Genomic DNA, 25,607 nt, shown 5'->3' with positions numbered 1-25,607 from the left:
AAAAAAAAAAAAAAAAAAAAAAAAAGTGTGTTTGCAAAGAAGGATAGCGGAAAAAGGTTTGTTTTCTCAGCAGACAATTTTTTTAACGAAAAAAAAAAAAAGTGAAACGCACTTTTGAGCAACTCCCATTTTATTTTTAGAATCTCGTTGGAAAAACACTGAGCAGCATTATTTAGTATTCAAAATACCTGCTCAAGATTTGATGACTGTCTTGAGAAGGGCGCCCAGTGCTGCCGAGCAGCCGGGCAGTGTCGCTGCTCCCTGGTGGAGCATCCAGGCTGTCATCGAGCCTTGAGAGGGACACAGCTCCGATTCCTGGCTCCCCATTCCAAAGCTGAAATGGGTTTCAATCCTGGGTTTGCCCAGCTCTCCTCCAAGCCCCGGAGTGTGCTGTGCAAGCAAAGAAGGAGCTGGGTTTCCAGGGCTTTTCCAGCTGCTATCTCCACTTGGACACCCACAGACTGCAGAGAGTCCAGAGGCAGGGACTGGCAGAGGGATATGCATGATTCCATGTCGCCTGGGCTCTCTTCGAGCTCTCTTGGATGCAAATAACTTTTATAAATGTGGTTTAGTACCGCTGAAAATGATGGGAATTCTCCAGTCACCTCTTTCCTCTGCATCTGGCCTTGCTGAACGCTAGATGGGGCGTCAGACACAGGGTTTGGTCCATGCGAGAGCAGTTTTTGCAGATAACTGAGTCATGTTGGAGAAAAACAGAGAAGCGTGGGCGCCCATCTGCAGACCTGACAACTTGTGTTGTGAAACCTGATTCCTTGGGATACACAGTAACCCGGCCCGCGGCTGCTGAGGGATCACAGAGAGCCAGAGCTATGAGAGCCATTCCAGCAAAACAGCCAAAGTCATCCTGCAAAGAAAGGTGGAGGGTTTGGATAAAGAAATCAGGCTGTTCAGCAGGAGTCTGCAGATTCTCATCTGTCCATCTGATTACAGTGGACAGGTTGCTTTTTATTTATTATATTACGGTGTGAGCAGGTTGCCTTGCTCACCTCTCAGGCTTCAGCAGGTGTTTCACCACTCCTCTGTAGAAACAGCATGGTCCAACAAACACAGACATGGACTGTCACCCCTGAATCAATCTGGGACAAACGGTAGTACCATGTTCTGTCTCTCAAAGGGTGAATTAGTTTCATAGCAGAGTCTTTTCTGACTGATCTATGAAGGGGATGAGAAGTCCTGAGCAAATTTTTCATGGTCCTCTTGTGTGTTTTCACAGGGTCTCAACAGCTTGGAAGGGCCTGCATCTCCCAAAACACAGATGGGAAATGTGAAGTGATATGCTAGAAACAACACAGAGACGGAGAATTACCTCATCTGCAAAAAGAAGGAGTAGCATGAGATACATCTATAGATCTTCTCCTTTCCATGTGGGAGGGAGGTGGCATATATTTCCTATACAACAATAGGACGTATGCTGCATAACAGGTACCAGATGGGTGTTTAAATAATCTTCAGCTGCTGCATGTCATGCTGTTATCTCATTATCCGTTACAAGTTAAATGGGTTCAAGCTGGGCCTGGACATGGATGAGATGTCTAATAGTGGTGGTGAGGCTGACATTGATGGCAATTTCCTTGAACAGCAGTCTGGAAGCTCCAAGTGGAGTACAGACCCTGCAACACACAGTCCACAGTGCAATGTTTTGTGCCTGTTGTGTTGAACACGTTGCTCTTTCACCTCAACACCCTTTATGCCCTAGGCACAGAACTGGCATCCTGTCACGCCTTGATGTTGTCCTCCTGACCAGCACAGGGGTGGGGTGGTTGGCCAGCAGTGGGTCATCGTGAACCAGCTGCCACAAGCTGAAAGCACTGAAAATCTGCATCAGAGAAGAACTTTAGATAGGTGTTCAGTGTGCAGTAGGCTTGGGGTGTCTATGTTTTAGGGTGTCTGTGATTTGGGATGTTGATCAGCAGTGAAAGTGGTGTGGTGAAAAGGAGAAGATGTAGAAAAGAGAAGGATGTTGCAGAGAGTACAGGAAGAAGAATGGTAGTAATTTGGGGATCAGTGGTATGAACTGGAGGATATAGGGTGTTTGCAGTGTGTAATTTGGGGTGCTAAAGCTGTTGTGGTAGAGGAGGCAATGGAGATGGGGCATCTGTGTTGCAAAGCAAGAGATAAGGGATGCAGAGATGGAGTATTCAAGGCCAAGGGTGAGGAGAGAGGAGTCTCAGATGGGATTTTTGCCTGGCCTGACCCTGCTTCCGGTGTGTTGGAATTTCCTGCCACCTGCAGTTTGATTGGTTTAAAGTCAGTGTTTTCAGGACTTTGGGCCGGGTCACTTTGAGCTCGGTGGCAGAGAGCTCAGAAAATGTGGGGGTTCACAAGGCAGCAGACCTCCCAGCTGGCTGGTGAGCCAAGGAAAATGTCTCCAGCCAGAGGACAGGGGGCTAGGAATCAAGGCTGCAGCCCCATCTTCAGTTCATGGAGTGCAGGAGTTTTCCAGGTAAGAACTGCAGGATCAATTAATCAATGCTTTTCCCAGGGAAAAAAAAAAACAACAACTGTATTTTTGTGGGAGGATGTATAACGTCCTCAATATTTCCAGGTGCTTTGTGAAAGAGGTTTGGAAATGTGCTGTTTAACATGAGTAGTTGGGCTGGCAAGAGGTTCCTGCTGAAAGTTTTTAACTGGAGAAGAGCTGGGAGACTACTTTTTCCTTTCATTCATTTTTACACAATCTCTCCCTGCTTTCTGACTCTGGCTAGATGTTCTCTAATGGCCTGAGTTTTTCTGAGAAAATTTGCCTTTATTTTTACCCTTTTTCTATCACCCCCACCACCCCATATGTGTGGTTTTGCTTTGTTTTCTTTCCCTGCTTTAATTTCAGCATCATCTTCCAAGTGCTGCTTATCCTAAACACAGAGACAAGGCAGTGACAGGAAAGGGCTGCCACTCTGACGTACATTGGGATCTTTAAAGAGTGGGATTGTGGTGGGCTTTATCCAAATACAGAGCCTGGCTAAGCTCTAAGGACTACACTAATGCTGTGGAAAGGCTCTGACTCATGAAATATGTTCCTTGACCTTTCTGTAATGTGACAGGAGCAATAACACAAAATACCAACATCTACATTAATGTCGAGCAGACATTGTCTAATCCTAGAAACACCCAGGGAGTCAAGAGCTTGTCATCCTTCCCTTGCAGGTAGGAAAATTGAGGTTTGTGGATGATGAAAGTTGTTTTGTTTTGTTTTGTTTTTCAACACGGTAGTTCATAGCAAAGGGTTTAACAATTCTGTTTTGTCACTGAAATATTTACTCAAAAGCTTGGGCTGTGATTAAACTTGTACAGGCTTCAAAATCTTTATCTGGGGTATAAAATCACAGAGTCCCTTGGGTCAGTGTGTGGTGCTGTGCTGTGTGAAGAGGGACAGTCCGACACGGAAAGATGTGGATGAGCTTGGGATCTGAGTGAAATAGAACATTATATACTTGTCCACTAAATCTGCCCTTGGGAAATAATTGATTTGATCACAACTGAACCCTTGTGAAATTCTGAGGTACCAGGAGGGTTGGATTTTGTTCTGGTTGCTGTCTCTGAAAAATTCCATTTAGAGGTTCTTCTCTACAACAACAGAAAAGTGTTTCCTGTCTGGATGCCCAATCTCAGAGCCCTTTTCCCTGAGCCCAGGCTGCAAGTCAGAGTGTCACTGTGCTGTCCCAGCAGGGTGAACAACCAAGCCTGGAGGCTGAGGTGCTTCAGGCCAGAGCTGTCCCTGGTCTGCACCAGCACAGCTCCTCCCCAGGGCAGCTGGGACCAAGCAGGGCTTGTCAATGCTGCCGGTGCCCTTTGGCCGTGGTGAACTCTGCAGAGGGATGAAAATGGGATTCTTAATCTGATCCCAGTGGTTTGCAGCAGGTGGAGCTGCACAGGTTGTGTTACCTGGTAGAGATGGGAGTGAGAGGGAAGGGAACATGTTTAAGCTGTGCATGATTGTGGGTGAGGGAAGCTGCTGTCTCATGTTTCTTGCCTACCGTGGGAACTTGCTGGAAGTTGAATGTTTAATAGATAAGCACAAGGTGGCAATGCTGGCAGGACACTTCTCTGCTCTTTGTGGAGTGAGTCCTGGTGCTGAAACCTGCTTGATCTTTCACACATATCCGCTCCATCAAGCGATGATGGATGGAGATGGTCTTTCTCAGAACAGGCACAAGGAATTATTAAAGTGCCTAGCAGCCAAAATAGCTCTGTTCCCCTGCAGGCCACTGTGTGTTCCAGAGGCAGAAGGGATGGAGGGAGGCAGCCATTTGGCTTTGGATAGAATCAGGGGTTTATATTCATATGAACAGAAGTTGCCAGGACTGCCACAGGCTTTGAAGAGTTTTCAAATCTGTATTTGAGCGATCTTAACAAATATCCACTTCTCAAATGGACTTTTATGTCCTGGACACACACCAGTCTCGTGTTTTGGTGCTAGGAATAAAGAGGTTAAGGAATAGCTTGGAGAAAATTGCTGTTAAGAGTTAAACTACCAGTTAACTACCAGAGCTGTGAGACACTGGGGCTCAGGTGGGTGTTTTATGGGCTGCTTTGGGTCTCTGCTGTTGAAGGGCAAGAGGACCCAGCAGCTCAGGGCCTGCCTCACCTTCCCTGGGATTGTTCGAAAGTCATGAGGATGTGGCACTTGGGAAGTGGTTTAGTGGTGAACACAGGAGGCTGAGGGTTGAACTTGATGATCCTAGAGTTTTTTTCCAACCTGAATGGTTCTATGATTCCACGATAAAGGCACCACCCAAAGCCAGGTGTAGATAAGCAGCAGTCTCCACTGGACCGTGTAAATCCACCAGGGCTGGCAGCTGAGAGGCACCCTCAGGGCAGGAAATCAGGAAAGAAAAGCAGGGTGTGGAGGTGCTTTACCATTTAGCAGCCTTGCCTTTTCACCCCTTCTGGCCTCCAGGCTCTGATTTCAAGGCCTGTGTCTTGCAAGATGCAGATGAATAATGTATTAAATGGTAGAGATAGATCCAGTGGATGGGCTATCAATGCTGGCAGTTAGGCTCTGTTTTGACTTGTAAACTAAACATTCCTGGTGAAGACATCCTCTGTGGTTTAGTGATTAGATCTGGGAACTGCATTTGGGGTCAAGTCAAGGTGCTCTCACCCACTGCTGCAACACTGGCTTAGTCACATCATCTGTTCCTAATATTCTCCTTGTCTCTCCATGACATGAACAAGAGAGGGAAGAGATCCCATAAAAAGATGATGATGATAATCATCATTAGCATCATCATTGTTATCATCGCCATCATCATCATCTCAATTCAGATTTTGTTTCATTTTGGAGCTTGTCCAAGGATGTAGTTTAGCTTGAATGGTGTGGACAGTGAACTTGGCATGTAAATATCAAATATTCCCATTATTTATGACAATGCATCCACAAGAAAGGGAATTAAACCTTGTGCTATAGGTGCTCACTAGTAAGATGGGGACATTGTGAGAGTTAAACTTCACCTGCCTTGATCCTGCCTTTTGTTTTTACCCTTGTTTTTAAAATTGAGCCCAGAATTTGAAATTGGAGAGTGTTCCTGTTTGGCTTGGCTCCTGGAATTTCTGGTTTTGTTCTCCAGGCTGGTTTGGAGCAGAGTAGGTCTCGTGTGAGCCTGTTTGCCTGTGTAGCAACAGTTCTTACTGAAAGAACAAAAAATAATAGGGAAACTTTAGCCCATATTCTATCTTAAATAGAATTCTGTTGTAAATAATAATTTAGGGATAAAAACAGTGTGAAAGAGATTAAACTTCAGCTGCATGAAATAAGAAAACACTAAGTTCATTGTAGTAGATAGGGACAGGCGAACGGAAGATTTCGGGATGTGACGGAAAGAAAGACCCCTTCCCCCTCTCACCCTGCAACATGTTATCCATTTACCCCAAAGAATGTAACCACACCTAACCCAGTAGTTTTCCACTCCTGACTAACCCTAGAGACCCTACCAACCCCCCCTGACGTAGCACAGTCCCCCAAGACTATTTAAACCCATGAGATAAGATAATAAAGGCTTTCGACCGTCCACCACACTGGTGCCTGCGTGTGTCGTTGGCCCGAGTGGCCCAGGGGAGACTGGGCTGCCGTGCTGTTCCTTGAAACCAGGTCGCCTTGCCTTCCCCTGAAGGCAACATAACTGGTGCCGAAGCCCGGGAATAATTCGCTCGGGTAGCGGGTGTCGCCTGGACAAGAGCAGCGGCCGGACCGGTGGAACCGTGTTCTCGGCAAGGGAGACGTCCCAGGACCCGCGATCATCATGGATGCCTTCGCCAGGGTCGTAAGTGAAGTTCATAAGCAATGGGGAATTGAGTGTAAGCTCAAAGACTTTTATCTTGCTATAGCAAGGCTGCTTGAGCTTGGGGCAATTGAACGCCCTGTGGATGTTTTGCATCCGGAGATATGGGAAAAATGCACAGCCGCGCTGGCCGAGGACACGAAATCCTCAGGCAGCGGCAAATGCCTTAAGGCGTGGGGAAAAGTAGAGAAAGCCCTGCGCAGAGCAATAGAAGAGCAGGAGACATGGAGCGCAGCGCGTACGTGTTTATTGGTTACACCCAAGCTAGGGGTAGGAGCGGCAACGCAAACCGCCCCTGAGGGTGACCCGCCCGGGAGCGGGGATCCGGGGGGGGCCGGCGCGTCGCCCCCCTCCCCGGGCCGGGGCCCGGGACCCCCCGCGGAAACCTCCCAAAAATCCGCGGCTTCCCCATCCGCCCCGCCACCGCCGGTCGGTGACCCGGTACCGGAGGTGCAGCAGCGCGCAGAGTTCTTTTGGCAGGGACTGGCGGGGGAAGCCAGAGCCGCGGGAGCCGCGGCTCGGGAGGAGATCTTGCCCACGCCGCCTCCATACGCCTTTGAAAATGGCGCCGGCAGCCAAGGGGAGGGGCGGGGCGCGGGCAGTCTCGGCGCGAAGAGCCCAGAGGCGCGGAGTTTCGCTAATGCGCGTGTGCGGGAGAAAGAGGAGGAGAGCGGCAGAGGGCTCGGAGCCGATCGGCAGCCGCGCCTGACGCTGCCACCATATAAGGGAGAAACACCCCCCTGCAGGAGGCAGGGCGAGCCCGGGGGGCGGCAGCGGCGCCACCCCCGGGGGGAGGAGCGGGGTCGGAGCCGCACAAAACGGCACCGAGCCCCGGAAGTGCGCTGGCATTCGACTTCCGACTCTGAGTCCGGCAGCAGCTCCGGCAGCTCGGAAGAGCTGCCGGGAGCCGGCTGGGACTCTGAGACGAAGAGAATAGAGCCAATGCAATTTAAAACAAAACCAAGTAAAGCTTTAAGCCGCACCGAAAAGCAGCCACAATACAAACCAGCCCAGTTTACCGACTGGGGAGAAATAAAAATAGCCTGCGCTGAGCTGTCCCCAGCTGGCATGGCAGCCCGCCGCGGCGCCTCCACCCCAAGCACGCCCGAGAGGAGCCTGTTTGGGGCTGCGGGAGGAAGGGGCATCTGGCCAAGGAATGCAGGTCCCGGCCCCAGGGAAACGGGAGAGGGAGGGGGCGTGCGGGCTGCACCCAGCCTCCTCCCGCTGCAAATGCAAGGCAGCCCATCTATGCCAACCCCCAGTGGGACGGGGCGCCCTTATACCCCATACCCCCACGGGAGGCAGCCAGCTTCGTACCCTCGCCAGCGAATTTCGCAACACAGCCTGCGGTACCTTCGTACCCACTACCGCCGCAAACAGCGCCTGTGCCGCAGGGTCAGCAGGGGACGCCCCAGAACGGGACCCCTGGGTGGCCCTGGCCATGAAAATAGGGAAGGAGCCACCGAAGGTGTGAGGGACGTGCCGCCTTTGTGGCAGTCAGGACCACCATGTCATAGGGCTTCAGTTTTGAGCAGACACAGGAGCAGACTGCTCGATTTTTCCCCAAGCACTGTGGCCCCGACACTGGCAGTGCAAAGAAGTCCCCCCAGTGAACGGAGTAGGAGGGCCGTCCCGAGCTTGGAAAAGCACCCAATTAGTAGCCATAACGCTTCATACAAAAAAGGGACCAGAACAAACAGTAGCAATCCACCCCTACATTTTGCAAAACTCTCCACCCCTGATAGGAAGAGACATCCTTGCTATGTTAAGAGTCAAGATTACAAATTTATAATAAGGGCCACTGCCGTACACCCACTGCTGCCAATCAAACTGACTTAGAAATCACCAGACCCCGTATGGATCGAGCAGTGGCCCCTGTCAAAGCCTCGAATAGCAGCCTTGCTAGAACTGGTCGACCTCGAGCTGCAAAAGGGTCACATAGAACCCTCCACCAGCCCGTGGAACACCCCTGTGTTTATATACTAGAAGCTACCTTTCTAACCCTAAACGAAACCAAACCGAACCTGACTAACTCCTGTTGGCTTTGTTATGATGTTAAACCCCCTTTCTACGAAGGCATCGTTTTAGACACCCCCTTCAGTTACTCCACAGCCAGTGCCCCCCAGCAGTGCAGATGGGACACTCCCCGCAGAAAAATCACCCTGAGTCAAATCACAAGACAAGGCAAATGTTTTGGTAATGCAACTTTAGCAAAACAGAAAAGCAACTTCTGCACTAAAGTTGTCAAGCCCAACAGAAAGATCAGTAAGTGGGTGGTCCCATCCGCATCTGAGATGTGGGTTTACCAGCGATCCGGAGTGAGTCCTTGTGTGTTCCTTGCCAAATTTAATGACTCTATTAACTTCTGTGTCCAAGTTCTGATTGTTCCTAGGGTCCTATACCACTCAAATGAAGAAGTGTACCACCTTTTCGAAGAACCTGACAGACTGCACAAAAGAGAAATAATCACAGGTATAACTATCGCAATGCTGCTCGGCCTGGGAGCAGCTGGTACAGCCACAGGTGTCTCAGCCATTGCAACCCAACAGCACGGACTCTCTCAGCTGCAAATAACCATCGATGAAGACCTGCAGAAGATCGAGAAATCCATCTCCTATCTAGAGAAATCAGTCTCTTCGCTTTCAGAAGTAGTTTTACAGAATAGGCGAGGACTGGACCTCTTGTTCATGCAACAAGGAGAACTGTGTGCAGCTTTGAAAGAAGAATGCTGCTTTTATGCAGATCATACAAGAGTCGTTAAAGACTCCATGGCAGAACTCCGAGATAGACTGGCTCAAAGAAAGAGAGACAAGGAAACCCAGCAGAGCTGGTTCGAATCCTGGTTCAATCAATCACCTTGGCTCACCACTTTAATTTCTGCCCTGGTAGGTCCACTGGCAATACTGCTTTTAGCTGTTACCATAGGACCATGCCTGCTGAACAAGTTAGTCTCATTTGTTCAGGCCCGTCTAGAACGGGCGAACATTCTGTTTGTAGGCCAGCAACAAATGCTGTAAACCAAAAAGTGCAAACACAGTCAGCTGCAAAAAGCCTTCGAAACTCACCTTGCGAGATTTACTCAGGTTTACCAAAAACCCTTTTTTCCTTACCAAGTTACAAGTTTGTACCTCACTCCAGTGCCTATATCTACGACTACCTCATGTTACTTATGAAAAGGAGGGGGGAGATGTAGTAGATAGGGACAGGCGAACGGAAGATTTCGGGATGTGACGGAAAGAAAGACCCCTTCCCCCTCTCACCCTGCAACATGTTATCCATTTACCCCAAAGAATGTAACCACACCTAACCCAGTAGTTTTCCACTCCTGACTAACCCTAGAGACCCTACCAACCCCCCCTGACGTAGCACAGTCCCCCAAGACTATTTAAACCCATGAGATAAGATAATAAAGGCTTTCGACCGTCCACCACACTGGTGCCTGCGTGTGTCGTTGGCCCGAGTGGCCCAGGGGAGACTGGGCTGCCGTGCTGTTCCTTGAAACCAGGTCGCCTTGCCTTCCCCTGAAGGCAACAGTTCATATGGTGTGGGAGGATTCCTCAGGAAGAGTAGGGCATGAGTAATGTTGTACCCTCACTGCAGTCATGGGCTCTGATGTGGTAAGTGGCTTGTATCTCATGCAAAGCCCAAAGGTGGTGGTGTTATTAAGCAGACAGCCCCATCCAATGGTTTTGGACCCTTAGGTAAAAGAGGATTTAAAAGGTTTTGGGTTGGACCAGAATCAGAGGCTGTGTAAAGCTTGGGGTTTAGCAAAGCTAACACCCTGCTCTTATACCCATCTCCTGTGGAAAAGCCATAAATACAGGTCACTAAAATTAGTCTTGCAAGGCAGCTATTCTGACTGGTGCCTCTGCTTTTCCTGCTCTGTCTTCAGTTAATGTCCAAGTAAAGACCTCTGCCTGGATTTAATCAGGTCTAGCAGTTGACACTGAGGACCAAGTGGGTTCATCAGGAGAAAGTGACTATTTGTTGCTGCAATAGCTTCCCCATTTGTTCAGAGAGGCTGGGTCTGGGCCTCTTGAAATGCTGGGGAGGTTATGGAGTGAGACTGGTACTTCCCAGCTGGTTTCAGGGCCAAGGAAGTGCAGCAGGCAGTGTGCCAGCCAAGGCCAGAGGGCAGCACAGGCTGGAGAACCTCAGAGGGGATCAGTAACCAGAGAACTGCAGGCACCAGCAGTGAGGTCACCCAAAGGATTTGGTGATTTCTGTGGAGACTAGTGAGGCTTCATGGAAATTCCACCAGGTCTTTCCTTCTTTGTGGTTTGGACTCAGAATATCATTGCAAGGAAGCCTGAGGACTTGTTAATTTATGCCTCAAATCTTACTCTGAATGACCTGAAAGGTATCATCTTCATACAGCTTCCTCAATGTTAAATAAAGGATGAATCTGAAACTGTTAGGTTCTTTTTCCAGGAGATATTTTATCTAACAGGAAGAAAAATGTACTCTTCTAAAATAAAAGGTTCCCTGCAGGACTCCAGTTTCCAGCTATTGTTAATGTGTGGTTGAGAGCTGGGAACCCTGTGGCCAACAAGGAACTGGAATGAGTTGAAAAGAGGAGAAGGATGTGCTCTGCAAATAACAATGTTAGATCCACATTAACAGCACAGAAAAATAGGGGATTGGTTGCAGGATACAGAGAGTCCCCAAGGAACAGGGATGAGCAGCCAGATCTAATGCTCGATAGCTATGAAGTATTCCAGGGCTGTCTTCTATATAACATTGCTGGAATTCCTACAGTTTGGGAGCAGCCCCTCTAGAGTTCTAAATAACTTGGTGTGGAGTCATCCTAAACCCCTCAGTGAGGACTTGTGGTATTTAAAAGAAAAATGAGTTTTTAGGAGGTTGAAGGACGTTTGAAGTGCAGGGGGTAAAGGAGTTGGCAGTCATGTGCTGGTCATCTGCTTGATTCAGCATAGCGGGAAATATGAAAGTATGACTGGGATAATCAAAAGCATGGAGAAATCTCCTTTGAAGCGAGATGAAAGCAAATGGGACTGAAGTAAAGCTGAGTAAGAGGTGCTTTCACAGACATGTTTCAAAGGAGAATGCTGGGCAAAGCTGAGCAAGAACTGCTGTTCTTTAATTCCCCTGTGTGTCTGTCTGTGACATGAGCAAGAGGGGAAGGAGATCCCATAAAAACATTATTATTATTTTATTGTCATCATCATCTTAATTTAAATTGTGTTTCATTATGGAACTTATTGTTTAAATTGTGTTTCATTATGGAACTTAATTGTCTCAAGAAGTAATTTAGTTTTAACAGTTTGGATGGTGACTTGATGCATGTAATTACCAAACATTAGCTTCATGTATGACAACAAATTTACAAGAAAGAGAATTAAACCTTGTGATTCAGAGCTTAAGTTAATCTCTGATTTCTGAAGATTGGATGAATCAGGGCAAACGGGACCAGAGAGCCTCAATTCACTGCTATCTCCTACAGGGCCACATCCTACCTTAAAACCACAGCTGGAACAACCCTGCAAGGGCCTCACTCATAGTGAAGAGCAGCAGCTCCTTCCACCACTGAACATTCACACAACTTGCCCTGCTGCAGTAATGGTGCAGCACAGCTCCTTGCCTCTTCCTGATGTCCACCTCTCCTTGTGGGACAGCTCTAGCCCCACTAATGTAGCATCCCATAGCCTCCTGTCCCTACAGCCTTTCCACAGCTGGGATCCATCTTCTCTCCTGCTAATGGGGGAACTTCTTGTTCATTCTTGCCTGAGACAGTGGTGCTATTAACAGAAATGTGTTGTGCTAGATTGTAAAAAATTGCAAAAAGCACATATTCCCCAATGGAGGGCTTCAGGGTTGCATAAACACAGGGTGGAGCAGATTTCTGGCAACATCATAGACATGAGGATGTAGGCTGTAAATCAGGAGAGTAATTAACACATGGGACCTGGCTCCCGGAGTCCTGCCAATGGAGCATTCAGGCAGAGAAGAAAACTTAGGATGGTTAGCCCAGGCATCACTGCCTGCAGAGTAGAGAGGTTTTTCTACTTCTTTGCATCATTTAACCCAAATTCTGCTCTGGATAAAGTCACGGTCATGCAGCCTGGGTCATGTTGTGTCAGTGCTGCCACTGCTGTGAACAAGAGGCCAGCTGAGACAACAGCACAATAAAAAACTTCCAGGCAAGGGGGCTGTAAATAACACAGCTAAATTGCTCTCTGCTTTCCAGGCTGATTGTGAGGAAGGTGTTTTCAGCATTGCTAGTGAGGGGTGTTTATTAACAACATCAGAATTTAACCCATACCACCTTTGGCCTAAAAGCAAACCCAAGAGATATGTTGTTCATGACTCAGTGCAGGAAAAAGTGAAAGTTTTAGGATGTGTCTGGACCAATGACACAAGACTTGACTCATAAAACCTCAAATTACTGAGCAGCTCTGACTTCTGCCTGAGTCAGGTCTTGTGGGAAGGAGGCCCTGATCTGCTCTAGGAAGCTCAGTTGCCCTCCAGGACATTGCAAAGTGTCACTTACAAGATTGGCATGTGTGCTAAAGAGATCTAGACAACATGACCTACACAGGAGGGTGGGAGGAAATTCTGCTGTTTAATTTGGGAGTGATGAAGGGGACACAGAGAACTTGGGGATTTAAAAATAAGCTCTGTGTTTTGGAAAGCTTTGTGGTGGGTGAAGCTCTTTGGCAAAGCCATGAACGAAGGCTCTCCCTGGATCTGGTTTCACCAGGATGGTGTAGCCACTCAGCTTGGGTCAGGGACAGGCAATGATGAGCTGACCTTTCTATTTCCTCTTGTCCTGTGAGAACTTGAAAATGCCTATCTGGTGAAAACAGGACTTAAAAGACTTTAAAATTAACAAGCTCAGCAACCTGTTCTTCCTGAGTTGCAAGGCAGGGTTAACAGCCCAGGAAATAAGAGATTTGCTTTCTGTTTTTCACCTTGAAGCTGCTCATTGCTGTTGCTCCATAAAGCTGGAATCAGGGACCACAGTTCCTTTCTCTCCCAGCCCTGTTAGTGAGCCAGGGCTCTTAATGCTGTAATTCCCATGCCCTGATCCCCATCTCTCCAGAACACAGCATGTGGAGGCCGGATCATGCAGCTTCCTTTACCTTTGCTCTTTTTTCGGAGCACCCCATCAGGGAATCTGCATCTACACTGTAGTTTTGGAAATGCTTGAAGCCTAGGAAATGTTTCCAAATTCTAAAACTTTTGGCAGTGATTCATTCCTTTACTCTCCCAGTCTGGCGGGGAAACTCCCTCTTTTTGGGCAGTAACACAAGTGGTTTTTGCCTGTTGTTTACAGCTGATGGGATCTGGTTCTTGGGAAGCAAAACACATCACGAGATGCTGAGGTGTGGCTGAGTGAGAGAGACACAGCTTCCCCACACCCCAAGCCCTGACCCCCATCTCCCACCTTTACCTGCTCTCAGCACTGGCAGGTGCTGCTCTGCCTAAAGCCAGCACTTAAACCAGCTAGGACAGAGGGAGAGAGGAGAAATAACTTCCTTCAGCCCCTCACCCAGCAGGGTTTCATCCCTGAAGGCACAGAGCAACATAGCCAAGGAATTCTTTCCTCTAAGAGAAAGCCCAGGCATGAATCCATGTGAGGCTCAGAACAAGAGAAAAGAATCTACTTCCCACACACCCACAGCCTGATGGCCTCTCTTCTAGCACCTCCACAGTGTCACAGCAGCTGAGGGGACAGTGACTCCTCTGCAGCCAGGGTGGGTGTGACAATTTGGGCAGGAGACTGGCCGGGACAGGGCAGCAACCCAGGAGCAGGCAGGAAAGGATGGTGGATGGAGCTGGAGGAAAAAGGCAGGAGGACATGCCATTGCTTCTGGCTTGGCCCTGGGCCTGTTCCCTGGGACTGGCTGAGGAACAGCAGCTTCCTCTGCTCTGCCTGAGACTCAGAGCCACCACACGCCTGCCCCTTCCCTGGGCCTCTCCTGATGACTTTCTCCTGCTGCAGGCATCTGCTCTTCTGAGTGTGAAGGACAATTTAGGAGAGTCTGATCATACATTCCTCATGCCTGAGGCCTCTCAGATAGCTGCAGCCAGTACTGTCACTTTAAAATGCAAACCAGACAAAATCTGCCTGAGTTTACTAAAGGCCGAAGCATGCCAGTTGTTTCCTGAGATGTTGGTTTTCCTCTGCCTAGTTTTTGGTAGCTGGGGAGGTCATAGAAGTGGCTTCTGTGAGAAGGTGCTAGAAGCTTCCCCTGATGGCTCTGACCCAATCCCTAATGGCTCTGAAGATGGACATGCTGCTGGCCAAGGCTGAGCCAATTAGAAATTATGGTAACACCTCTGTGATTACATATTTAAGAAGTAAAATCAAAGCAAAGTGAGAAACACAGTTTTTTCTAGCCAGAGAAGAGGAGGAGGTGAGAACATGTGAGGGAAACAACCTGGAGACACCAAGGTCAGTGGAGCAGGAGGGGGAGGAGGTTCTCCAGGCACCGGAGCCAAGATTCCTCTTCAGCTGTGGTGAGACCATGCTGAAGCAGCTGTGACCCTGCAGCCCACGGGGATGCACAGGGGATGCAAAGATCCACCCACAGCCCATGGGGACCCACGGGGGATGCAGAGATTCACCCACAGCCCGTGGGGACCCATGGGGGATGCAGAGATCCACCCACAGCCCCCGGGGAGGTGCCCAGGCTGGAGCAGGTAGATGCCTGGGGGAGGCTGTGATCCAGTGGGAGACCCAGGGTACAGAGAGGTCCCTGCTCCCAGGCTGGAGCAGCCTGCCCTTGTAGGACTGCACCCCATGGAAAGATTGATCCACGCCACAGCAGTTTTGGGAGGACTGTGTTCCCCTGGGAGGGACTCATGTTGCAGTAGTTTGGGAGGGACTGCTGCTCATGAGATTGGACCCACACTGGAGAAGTTCACAGAGAACTGTCTCCCATAGGAGGGACCCCACGGTCTCACAGGGGAACAACTTCTCTCCCTGAACAGCGGAAGACAATCTGAGTGAGGAAATGACCAAAACTCCCATGCCCTGTCTCCCTGCACTGTCGATGGGAAGAAGGGAGAGGTTAGGGGAAGAAAAGGTGTTTTTAAGGGATTATTTCACTTCTTATTATAATTTTCTGATTTTGTTAGGAATAAACTCACTTCGTACCTCTAAGCCGAGCCTATTTTGCCCGTGGAGTTTTTCTTCCAGTCTTTATTTCAACTCATGAACCCTTCATTAATTTTCTCTCTCCTCTGCCCAGCTGTGGCAGGGGAGGGTGAGCGAGCAACTTTCATGGGTGCCTGGCATTTGGCCAATGTCAAACCACAACAGATGCTCATGCTGGGGGCCAGAGATGCTGGTGGTTCCACTGCTTACTGACTTTGCAGTATCTTCTGTATCCTGCTTGCTGAAACAAGCATGAGGAGCCCAGGAGTCTGGGGATAGGGAGCTGCAGGTGAAGCAAGAGGATTTCACAGATCCACGGAAGGTGCGTCATGGTGGTGGGAGCTTTCGTGCAGACTGAGGGAACGCAGGTGGAGCACCCTTCTTGCTAATAAACAGCTGAAACACTCATGCCTTTACTTGAAAAGTCATCCTGCTTGATGAGCCAGCACAGCACAGCCTCCCTTGGCAGCTGGGTTTCCCAGGATGCATGCAGGTGATCACTGGAGTGTGCAGGCTCCAAGGCTTTGTGCTGGGAGCAGCAGGAAGAAATGGCAGGGCAGGAGGGCACCGGTGTCCACGGCAGCATTGGAGCAAGCTGGGAACATAGCTCGGTTCCTGGGCTGAGCTGTGTGCCCTGGGCAAGCAAACTCCCAGCTGGGCTCTGCACCTTCTCCACCAGCATGTGGAAGCATGCTGCAGAAGTGCCACCCACATGCCCATCTTCTCCAGCCTGGAGCAGTCCCCTCGGGCTCTTCACTTAGCCCCAGCTGTAGGACGTAACTGGGCTCATTAGGGAAAATTTTGGGGGATCTGAGCTGTAATTGCTCAAAGTGTCAGCTTCCCTCTGGGATCAGGGTAGAGCCCAGGCTGTGCCACCCCAGCAGATCTGCCAGTGCTCCACTGAACCAATCCCTTTTGCTGCCACCGGGAAATTTCCCAAAAGTGGAAAAATATAGTCACAATACTGTAGTATAATTCAGTTGGTCAAATAAATAACCTATGTGAGAATGGTTTTTATTCCATAATCTTGCAAAAGCAGAACCACTTTTACAGGCTTCTATTTTTAAGTACTTTTCTCAAGCATTTCCCATTAATATTTCATTCCTTCTGTTTCCTACAGTTCAGTTCCTCCTCCAGCAAAATGCTGCAATTTTTTTCCTACAGCTCCTGGGGTCAGTCTAACCTGACAACCTAATCTTTCAAAGCCTCACAAATAATTTAATATTTTCTGAGAAAATAGAATAAATAATTTCTCAGGAAAAAAAAAAAAAAAAAAAAAAGCAGTGTTTTTGGCTAGCGGTGTTTGGTTTAGGTAGATCTTGTCCTGGGTTGAGACCTCTCATGCTCAAGGTTTTAAGGCACTACTTGTAGTTTAAAGACATATTGCTGTTAGGACCTGGACTTCTTCAGGCAAGGGCTCTGTCCTGGCAGGATGTGATCTGTGGAGGAGGAACAAGCCATTAGTATTAACAGCCTGCTTCCGCATGGATTATTGGGATAGTCGAACGGCAGCTACGTTGCCTTGGGTCTCAAACGTCAGGAAGGTGCAAGTGTGGATGTGTTCTACCCAGCATGAGAGCCCTGAACCTGGTAAACTCAAAAGGAGCTGGGATCCCAGGAGCATTACACCTACCTTTGCAGTCATCTTCTGCTCCTCATCCCCATCCATAACCCCCTGCTCTGGTGTTCCACTCTGTGTAACACTGAAAGGGGTTTGAAATGCATAAACACACAGGAAAAAAATCCAAACAAACAACCTTTTAAAAATTAACACATCCACAACAGAATTTTCCCTGAGGGCTTAGCCCTAAACAAGGTGTGCTTTCTGATCTCTCAGTTCAATGTAAATTTGTGCCAGTTGCTGGTGCAAATTGTCCAAGGCTCCTTGCCAGTGTTTGAATGATGCCAAGGTGCCAAGGAGAAGTCTGGCTGGTTAGTGGGAGGAGTCCTGACTTGTCTGCAGGTGCATATTCCTGCTGCTCAGCGAGGTGTTGGCTGTCTTGGGAGGGGGAAGGAAGTGCATGAAGGAAAAAGGTCCCACTGGCGAAGACCCCGTGGACTGGATCATCAGCTGGTAAAAACTGGAGCTGCTGGATGGAGGGTGTGATGTGTTGGTGAAGGGTCTGGCTGCCTGCCCTCTCCCAGGCTCCTGGGAAAAGGGGCTGCTGGAGAATGTCTCATCCATGCTGTGGGGCTGGTCTGGCCTTGCATAACCCCAGTCCTTGGGCACCGAGGTCTTCTCCACTGTGGGTTGATCCCTATTAGCTGTGGAGAAGAGGGATGGGAGGGAGCAGTGTTTGGGGTGTGGCTTTGCCACTGTGTACTTACACTTGGCATTATGGTGTTTATAGTACCCTGCCGAGCTCCAGGGAAGCGTGGATGGGTTTGGATGTAGTTCACTGCTGAACATCCCAGCTCTTAGCACAGACTCTGAATCCACATGGCTGCTGCATGCCCTGGTGTCCCCACTCCCACCTCCAGGGAAGCAGCCTGCCAGAGGCTGCAGAGCTCCACACTGGGCTGTGCCAGGACTTACTCTGCAGCAGCCTCCAATGTCATGGTGGTGGTGACCAACTGCAAGTAGCTTCCCCTTAAAACCAAGTGCTTGAGGTTTTCAAAGGCTCTCTGCACTGCTGAAAAAACATAACTATAAGGCCCCATGCCAGGTGTACCAATAGTCTGTGAATTATAGGTCTGGTCACATTCAAAAGAGCCAGCTGGGTTCAGGAATAGCACAGTTTATTGCATGTCACATATATAGTTCTTTTGGATTGCCCATGAGAACTGCCTGAACTGCAGAGTGGCTTTATAGAGCACTAACAATACAATGGCAATCACAGTCTTAATTTCCCAGGTTAACACTCAGCATATCTGGGGACTCAAAACTTACCAAATTATGACCCTTGTGGGGTTGGAGAGGAGGACAAATCTGTCAAACTGTTCCTATAATTTCAAGTAAAATTCTTGTCTGCCAGCTAGATATTAAACTGGCCAGCTTTTACATCTTATTAACCACTGTAGTGCAAAGTGCTGCCAGCAGTGATCAAATATTCTGTTATTTGTGGGCATGTTGTACAGAATATTTATTGGTAGGAGGTTTTGGTTTGTCAAAACTTTTCTGGGTATTGGGTAGAAAAACTAGACCACATGGCCTCCACTCCACATTCACCCCCATGCCATGGCAACACAAATCACAGGAGCTACATCCAGTTTCTCTGCTTGCACTGCAGGTCCCATTGCACTTCTAGCTTTGTGCTTTCTTCACTGCTTTGTGCTTCCACCTACACATGTCATGTGTAGCCCACCTTTGTGCTTCCACCTCAGATGTCATGAGGCTGAGCCAGAGCATTGCATGGAGCAGTGGAGTGTCTAGGTTTGCAGCACCAAGGCAGAATGGCCATGAGGAAGATTCAGAGGCAAATGCAATGAATTTTCTATTTTCCTGAAATAAGTTTTTTGTTTTGTTTGTTTTGTTTTTCTCCTGTGTTAAGGAAATTAATACCAAATCCAGCACTTCCACTCTGATAAACTTGGAGAGCTCCTGTCAGCTCCCACTCCTCTGGCTCCCTGAAATTTGCTGCTGCTAGCTGGGGGAGAAGGAGTTAAGTTTGCATTAAATAGTAACCCAGCTGCCTGCAAAGGCTCTGATCCCACTCTTCATTCCACAGTGTTTGATGGCTGAGGAAAAGCCAGCTTCAAATTCACATGGCACTTTCTAAACCAAGGACAAAATCCCATCTGGCTGCCTTGGTTCATCCTCTCAGAGCAAGCTGCCTTTGGGTTGGGCAGGCAGCTCTTCACTTCTTGGCTGGGCTCCAGGCTGGTCATTCCCGGGGCTCCCCTCCCAGCCCGGGGTGCGGGGACAGCGCTGCTGGCCAAGGGACAACTGTGTCCCCTGTCCATCCCTCGCAGGTGGAATGTGTAGGAGAGGGTTGGCTGCTTCTCCCGTGGGAGTGAGCGCTCAGCCAGCGCTGGGCGGGACGGGAAGGGCGGCCACGGAGGAGTGGGCTCCAGAGCAGGGCTGGAAGCGGCTGAGGCAGCGCTTACCTTCGTCCTAACTCCTCCTTGGACGGCTGGAGAGCTGCGCTCCGCGGGTGAGCAGCGCCCGGCTGGGCCAGGGATGCTCTGCGGCGCTCGGTGCCCCGGGACCGCGGGGAGCTGGTGCGGGGCTGGGCTCGAGGGGCCGGGGGTCGAGGGGCCGGGAGTCGAGGGGTCGGGGTTCGAGGGGCCGGGGGTCGAGGAGTCGGGGTTCGAGGGGCCGGGGGTCGAGCTGCGAGCCAGGCTCCCGCCTGGAGGGCGCTGCCTCGGGCAGCTGATCCGCAGGGAGCTGCTGGCGGCAGGGTGAGGAGCAGAGGAAGCCGGTTCCAGGCGCTGCCTGGGGTTTTCACTGTCCCGGCAGCCTGGCGGGGGCACAGGGGCCGGGGGCTTTCACTGGAAAATGAGAGGATTTGTGTTGTGTTTAAACGCAGCTGTTCCTGCCTCTCTCCTGCGGGGCTCTCTCGCAGCCCAGGATCTCCCCTGCTTTTGGGTGCTGAAGCAACCGAGCAACACGTTTTCCCAAAATGATGGAAAATAAGGTGTTCCTGTCATTCACGTTCTACAGCACAATTCTGATTTTAAAAATGTATGCCGTTGCCATCATTACGGGCCAAGTAAGACTCAGAAAGAAGGTAAGATCCAGTTTCGTTTTTCTTCTCTTCCTTTTCTGGCTCTTTACTTGGGTTTCTGTGATTTTGCTTTCTTCTTTTATTCCTCCTCTGAAGTTCAACAAAATTTTCCTGAAGCAAGCTGAGTTTTCTTTGACTTCAGTTGAAAGCAAAGCTTGTTTCATAGCTGCAGCAGATAAATATCTCACTTCTCTTTGACCATTTTTGTTTGTTTCTACCATCTGTAACTTGATGTTTATAATTTTGGAAACCTAATCTAAATAATAATGAGATCTAAAATGCCAAGCAGGTGAGATGCTTCTAGAAAGAGTTTGTTTACAGTAATTTGCAGGATCTGGGAAAAAAAAAGGAGAAGAAAAAAAAAAGTTTAAGAAGAAACCATTGCAATGGTCTTTTTTCTTGCTGTGTTGCAGAAAGCTTTTGAGCTTTTGGAGGCTGACTGGCTATGGGAATGCTCCAGGAGAGTAGCAAGTCGTGGGCAATAAAACAATAGCTGGAGGAAATTTTTCTTGGTCAGGGAGGAAAATGCAGGGAGGACCAGCTGCTGTTAGGAGTTGGGGCCAACTGGACTTCTACTATTCTCACCCCAACTCCTGATAAAACCCAGCTTTCTGTAAAATCTGTTTTAAAGTATTTGAGGAGTTTCTGACTGCGTCAGTGGAGAGGGAGGGAGACATTTCTGATCTAAGAATACAAATACCGTGTGCTGTAGCATCATTGTAACTGATGAATTGTCTTCTCCCCTTGTGATTCTAAATGATGCTCCAGCCCTGGGACAGTTTGGGCTTGTAACATAATTAAAGAAAGCACCAGGGCCCTTTCCAGGCTGCAAAAAGAAGCTGTCAGATGTAGCCAGGTCCTTGAGGGACAGCTTTTGAGCATAGGTGAGGAGCTCACACAAATAATTTCAATTTTTAACTTTATTAGTGTAGGATCCCATCTCTCCATGGGAAAGCCACACAGTGCCACTGCCAAAAAGCCAGCCAGGGAATATTCTCTGATCTGGAAGTCCTGGTTATCTTTTGGAGGCCGCACTGTGTCTGCAAGCTCTCTGCCAGCAGTGATCTTGCTGGCTGGCAAAGTCTTCTCTAACTGGGTTTCATGGGGAGAAGTGGACAGGGGTGAGGTGGGAGCTCCCTTGAAACCCCCACTTGGGACCTGCTCAGCAGGCAGCACTGGGTTTTTTGGAGGACAAGGAAAAGTCCCGGGAGGTGCAGGACAGTGTGCATGGAAGTGACCCTCGTTTCTATGAAGAGTGGTAACAAATTTGGGCAGGTAAAATCCCTACAGGGTTTCAAGGTTGGGGCAAAGCTTCTACCTGTGAGGTTCCTGAGGACTGTAAGCAGGTGGGGGCTGTCTCTTACAGGCATTTGCAAACCCAGAGGATGCCCTGCGCAATGGGGGGCTGCAGTTCTTCCGTGAGGACCCTGACGTGGAGCGGTGCCGCAGGTGAGCGGTGCCAGCATTCCCTCTGGTCCCACCATTCCCTCTGCTGCCAGCATTCCCTCTGCTGCCAGCATTCCCTCTGGTCCCACCATTCCCTCTGCTGCCACCATTCCCTCTGGTCCCACCATTCCCTCTGCTGCCAGCATTCCCTTTGGTCCCACCATTCCCTCTGGTGCCAGCATTCCCTCTGCTGCCAGCATTCCCTCTGGTCCCACCATTCCCTCTGCTGCCACCATTCCCTCTGGTGCCAGCATTCCCTCTGCTGCCAGCATTCCCTCTGGTCCCACCATTCCCTCTGGTGCCAGCATTCCCTCTGGTGCCACCATTCCCTCTGCTGCCACCATTCCCTCTGCACCAGCTGCTGGCAAACAAGAAGTGGGAAGCTAAAGGGCTCACTAATCAAGTAATATTCTACTAATACTCTACGGCCAGACTGCCTGGAGCTCTGCTGTGGGACCCTGCGCACGAGAGCAGTTTAATCTTTACCAGGAGCATGGTGTGCACTGCAGCAAGGGCAAGAGAAGGATCCGGGTTTGCATTCAACATCCAGCATCCAACTCTGAATAGCTGTCCCCCTTACCAAAGGAGGTGCCCCAAGTGCTGGGCTGGATTGCTGATGATGTGCAGGAAAGGGACCAGAGTCCCTGCTATCCTTGAGCCCTGGGCTGTGCATGGGAACCTCACTGCTCATGTCCCATTGCCTCCAGCATTTGCTTTAGAACACATCCAGTGCCACTTAATTGCTGGGCTGCCAGGGGGAGGAGGAGGATGGAAAATGAGCCACTTCCTTCCTAGCAAAAATAAAGTAATAGCAGAAATAATAATCACAATCTTCTTTTGATTATTCAGGATAAACAAACTTACATAAAACTAAATAACTGGAGCTGCAGCAAAAACCTGGGGCAGCCTGGGATCTGACTTGGGCAGCTGAAGCTCTCAGAGTCCATCCTTGCTGATGTATTTGCAGCCCTGGAGAAGACACATTCAATCCAAGGTGTTTCCCCAGAGCAAGGGCGATGTCAGCTTTTAATCTCAGACTCTATCTGGAGGGGAGCAGAGCCAGGGTCTGTGCAGGGCAGGGAGAGAACAGGGCAGGACATTAACCCCTGCCTCTGAAAGAGGCCCCTGGCTACCTTGCAGCTCTCTCCTTTCTCCTCCCTCTTCTTCCATTTGTCCTTCCAGCCCTGCTGAGCCCCCAGGTGCTTGGGGTTTGTTCAGAGGACGGTGCTGGGGGAGGAGGGGCACAACCCACACTCATGGCCTGGCCCAATCCTGTTTCATCAGCGCTGTGGGTGGTGGCAGTGATGCTGTGCCAGCCAGGCAGGTGCATGTTCCTCTGGAGCACAGGGTTTGGCTCCACCAGTGCTGATGTGTCACCACATGGCCACAGCATCCCCTCCAGCCACAGCGTGGGGGTCGTTGGGTCACTCCTCCCCAATCCCCTTTGGATGCATTTATGGAGAGAGGTGAAACCACAACCCCCTCTCATCCTGTGAGTTTCTCCACTGGAGAAGCCATGCTCTGGAACTGCCTTTTGACCAGCTGCTTTTTGCAGCTTCACAGGGTCTGTGTTCTGCTCTGTTTATTTGAAAGCTCCAGCCCTCAAACTGTCATCTGCTGTGGCACAGGCATCCCAGCCACAGAGAGAAAGTTTCAAGAGCTGAGCATCCCAAGGGAGAGACACAGGGTGTGACATTCTCCTGCTTGTGTGCAAGGGAGAACTGACAATTTTGGGGGCTGTGTCTGCCCCATTCAGTGGGGAAGAGGCCCAGCAACACCTAGGGATGGCTACTCTGGCTAGAAAGAATGAGAGAAAACAGGGAATTCTAGCGGCAAACAACAACCTTATCTTGCTTTTCAGGGCCCACCGCAATGACATGGAGAACATCTTTCCCTTCCTCTTCCTGGGAGCCATCTACTCCCTGCTGGATCCCAGCCCTGCAGTGGCCAGGATCCACTTCCTCATCTTCTGCGTGGGACGGATCATCCACACCATTGCCTACCTCCTGCAGCTGAGGGCCCCCACTCGCTCCGTGGCCTACAGCGTGGCCCAGCTGCCCTGCTTCTCCATGGCCCTGCAGATCCTGCTGGCCACCACCCCGTACTGGTAACAACCAGAGAGACCGACCACCCAAACGCCCTGATCCTGACTCTGCTGGGCCCCTGCGAGTGGGGAGAGTGAGTGTGTGAGTGTGTGTGTGAGATGTCACCAGGGAGGTCACCCGCGCCCTGAGGATGTTCAGTGCAGCTTTGATGAAATTCCACTGCCATCAGAATTTGTCAGAGAAGTCACCAGAGAGAAGGGACATGCAGGAGGGGATGTGGAGGCAGGTTTCTCTCTCTCCTGCTGAGGATGACAGGTGGAAAGCACATGGACTACTACCCCTTGAGAAAGGGGTTATTGAGGGGAAGGTTTTCTGTGTTTGGAACTGTGACTGTGACCTTTTCCTCCTGGTCATGAATATCCCGTGAACCAGGCAGGGAAAATCATGAGGGTCCCACAAAGTCTCTTCGTCAGCAGATGTGGTTGGTAGCAGAGGTTATAAAGCAGCCACCCTTCTCCTGCCCAGCCATGTGCATCTCTGGGAATGTGAGTTCCTTAGCATTTAGTCCCTTAGGTTCCCTCTCCACCAAGGAGGACAGGAGGCAGGTGCCTTCCAGGCAGCGTAACAGGGAAGTCACAATCTCAGGGATGATGTTGCAAAGCCACTGAAGTTTTCAGTGCTCCCAGTGCCACCTCACAGTGCTCTCACACCACAGCACACAGCTCCCTGCCAGGAGCTCACTGCAGGCAGGGCTCTGGAGCTCCTGGCAACTCCCAGCCAGCAGCAGCTGTGGCTTTTCCATCTCAGCCTCCCCACAGCAAGATGCAGAGTGACATGCCTGGAGAAGCCAGCAGGAATCCTTTACCCTGGACACGGAGCCTGAACACATTTGCTGGACACGAATTCTGGGACTTCTGGAATGTCTGAAATGCCAGCACAAAACAGGGGGTTTGCAGACAGAGTTTTCTCCCAAAGGGCAGTCTAGTCCACATGCCATTAATACCTGAAAATGCCCCCAGGGCATCAGACTGAGTTTCTCCCCCTCTGTTTGTGGCCTTTCTCTTGCCTTGCTATTTAGGAAATGTGCTGTGATCGCCCTAGGGGTGTTTTCTTTCTGCTGTTTCCTGCTGTCCACTGCTGCCACGGCATTCACAGCCTGCACCAGCTGGTCTTTGCAGAAAGCTCTGGAAATGAGCAGAGGGGCTTTGAAGGGAGCATTGCTGCTCTGCAGTGTCACCCAAAAGCGTCGTGTTGGAGAGGAGGGGACCAGGGTACTGCATGGTGACAAAGGCCATGAGCTCATCTGCCACACAGCTGTCCCCAGGTGCCAGGGGCTGCTCCCAGCAGCAGCAGCAATGGAGCACCCCTCTAGAGGAGAAAGCAGGAGGAAACCTCTGCTCTTCAGTGCCTCCTCCCTCCTCTGAGGGCAGCACAGAATTTCAATAACATCACAGGGGCAAGCCAGAATGAGTAGAAAATAAATTCCCTTTCCACCTGTCCTGTGCACTAAGGCTGTTCCCTTGACCCTGCTCTCCTCAGAGATGCTCTTGCTGAGCCCTCACTGAGCACTGGGACACACCTGCTCATACTGATGTTCAGCATTTGCTCAGACTGATGTTCAGCATTTGTTCAAACTGATGTTCAGCATTTGCTCAGACTGATGTTCAGCATTTGTTCAGAATGATGTTCAGCATTTGCTCAGCTCAGGTAGAAGTTTCTGTACCAGTAACTTGATCCTAGTGCAGTTCTGATATCAGGCTCAGCTGTGTGGTGAAGTTTGGAGTGGAATTCTTTGCTCTCCCACTGAAAGGAAGGTGGGCAGGATTGCAGGTTCAGCAATTCACTCTTGGCCACTTCTTCCCACAGATGTCTGGGTAACACAGAAACACAGACCCCTCTTAACAAGTCTTTTCTGCCTCACATGGTGCACAAGGTCTTGAACTCCTGTATGTTTCTCTGCTGCTGCACATGCATTCTGGTGGCAGGAAGCAAATATTCCCAATAAAAACAAATCACTGTGCTCTGA

At 49.9% G+C, this 25,607-nt stretch overlaps 1 protein-coding gene across 6 annotated transcripts; it reads left to right on the top strand.

Moving 5' to 3' along the window:
- Positions 1-75: 75 nt before the first annotated feature.
- On the top strand, positions 76-25,607 carry PTGES (prostaglandin E synthase). 6 transcript variants are annotated; one of them, XM_085593904.1, is made up of 5 exons: positions 76-1,109; positions 1,235-1,443; positions 19,893-20,093; positions 21,457-21,539; positions 23,398-25,607. In XM_085593904.1, the coding sequence occupies exons 3-5, from the start codon at positions 19,986-19,988 to the stop codon at positions 23,645-23,647; spliced, it is 441 nt and encodes a 146-aa protein (XP_085450030.1). In that variant the 5' UTR covers positions 76-1,109; positions 1,235-1,443; positions 19,893-19,985; the 3' UTR covers positions 23,648-25,607. The 6 variants fall into 6 exon arrangements, with proteins under 6 accessions (XP_085450030.1, XP_085450029.1, XP_085450031.1 ...); XM_085593901.1 differs by lacking the exons at positions 76-1,109; positions 1,235-1,443 and adding exons at positions 16,730-17,497; positions 19,336-19,584; XM_085593899.1 differs by lacking the exons at positions 76-1,109; positions 1,235-1,443 and adding exons at positions 16,738-17,497; positions 19,336-19,517.

Source organism: Lonchura striata, chromosome 17 (genome assembly GCF_050655825.1).
Source record: "Lonchura striata isolate lonStrDom1 chromosome 17, ASM5065582v1, whole genome shotgun sequence".
NCBI classification, from domain to species: Eukaryota; Metazoa; Chordata; class Aves; order Passeriformes; family Estrildidae; genus Lonchura; species Lonchura striata.
Note: the sequence above shows the minus strand (reverse complement) of the source record. Positions and strands in the feature narration are given on the sequence as shown.

Coding starts and splice junctions, on each gene's coding strand:
- PTGES (XM_085593904.1), top strand. CDS start 19,986: ATGATGGAAAATAAGGTGTTCCTGTCATTCACGTTCTACAGCACAATT. Junction 20,094..21,456: donor AAGTAAGACTCAGAAAGAAG/GTAAGATCCAGT, acceptor TGTCTCTTACAG/GCATTTGCAAACCCAGAGGA. Junction 21,540..23,397: donor GACGTGGAGCGGTGCCGCAG/GTGAGCGGTGCC, acceptor CTTGCTTTTCAG/GGCCCACCGCAATGACATGG.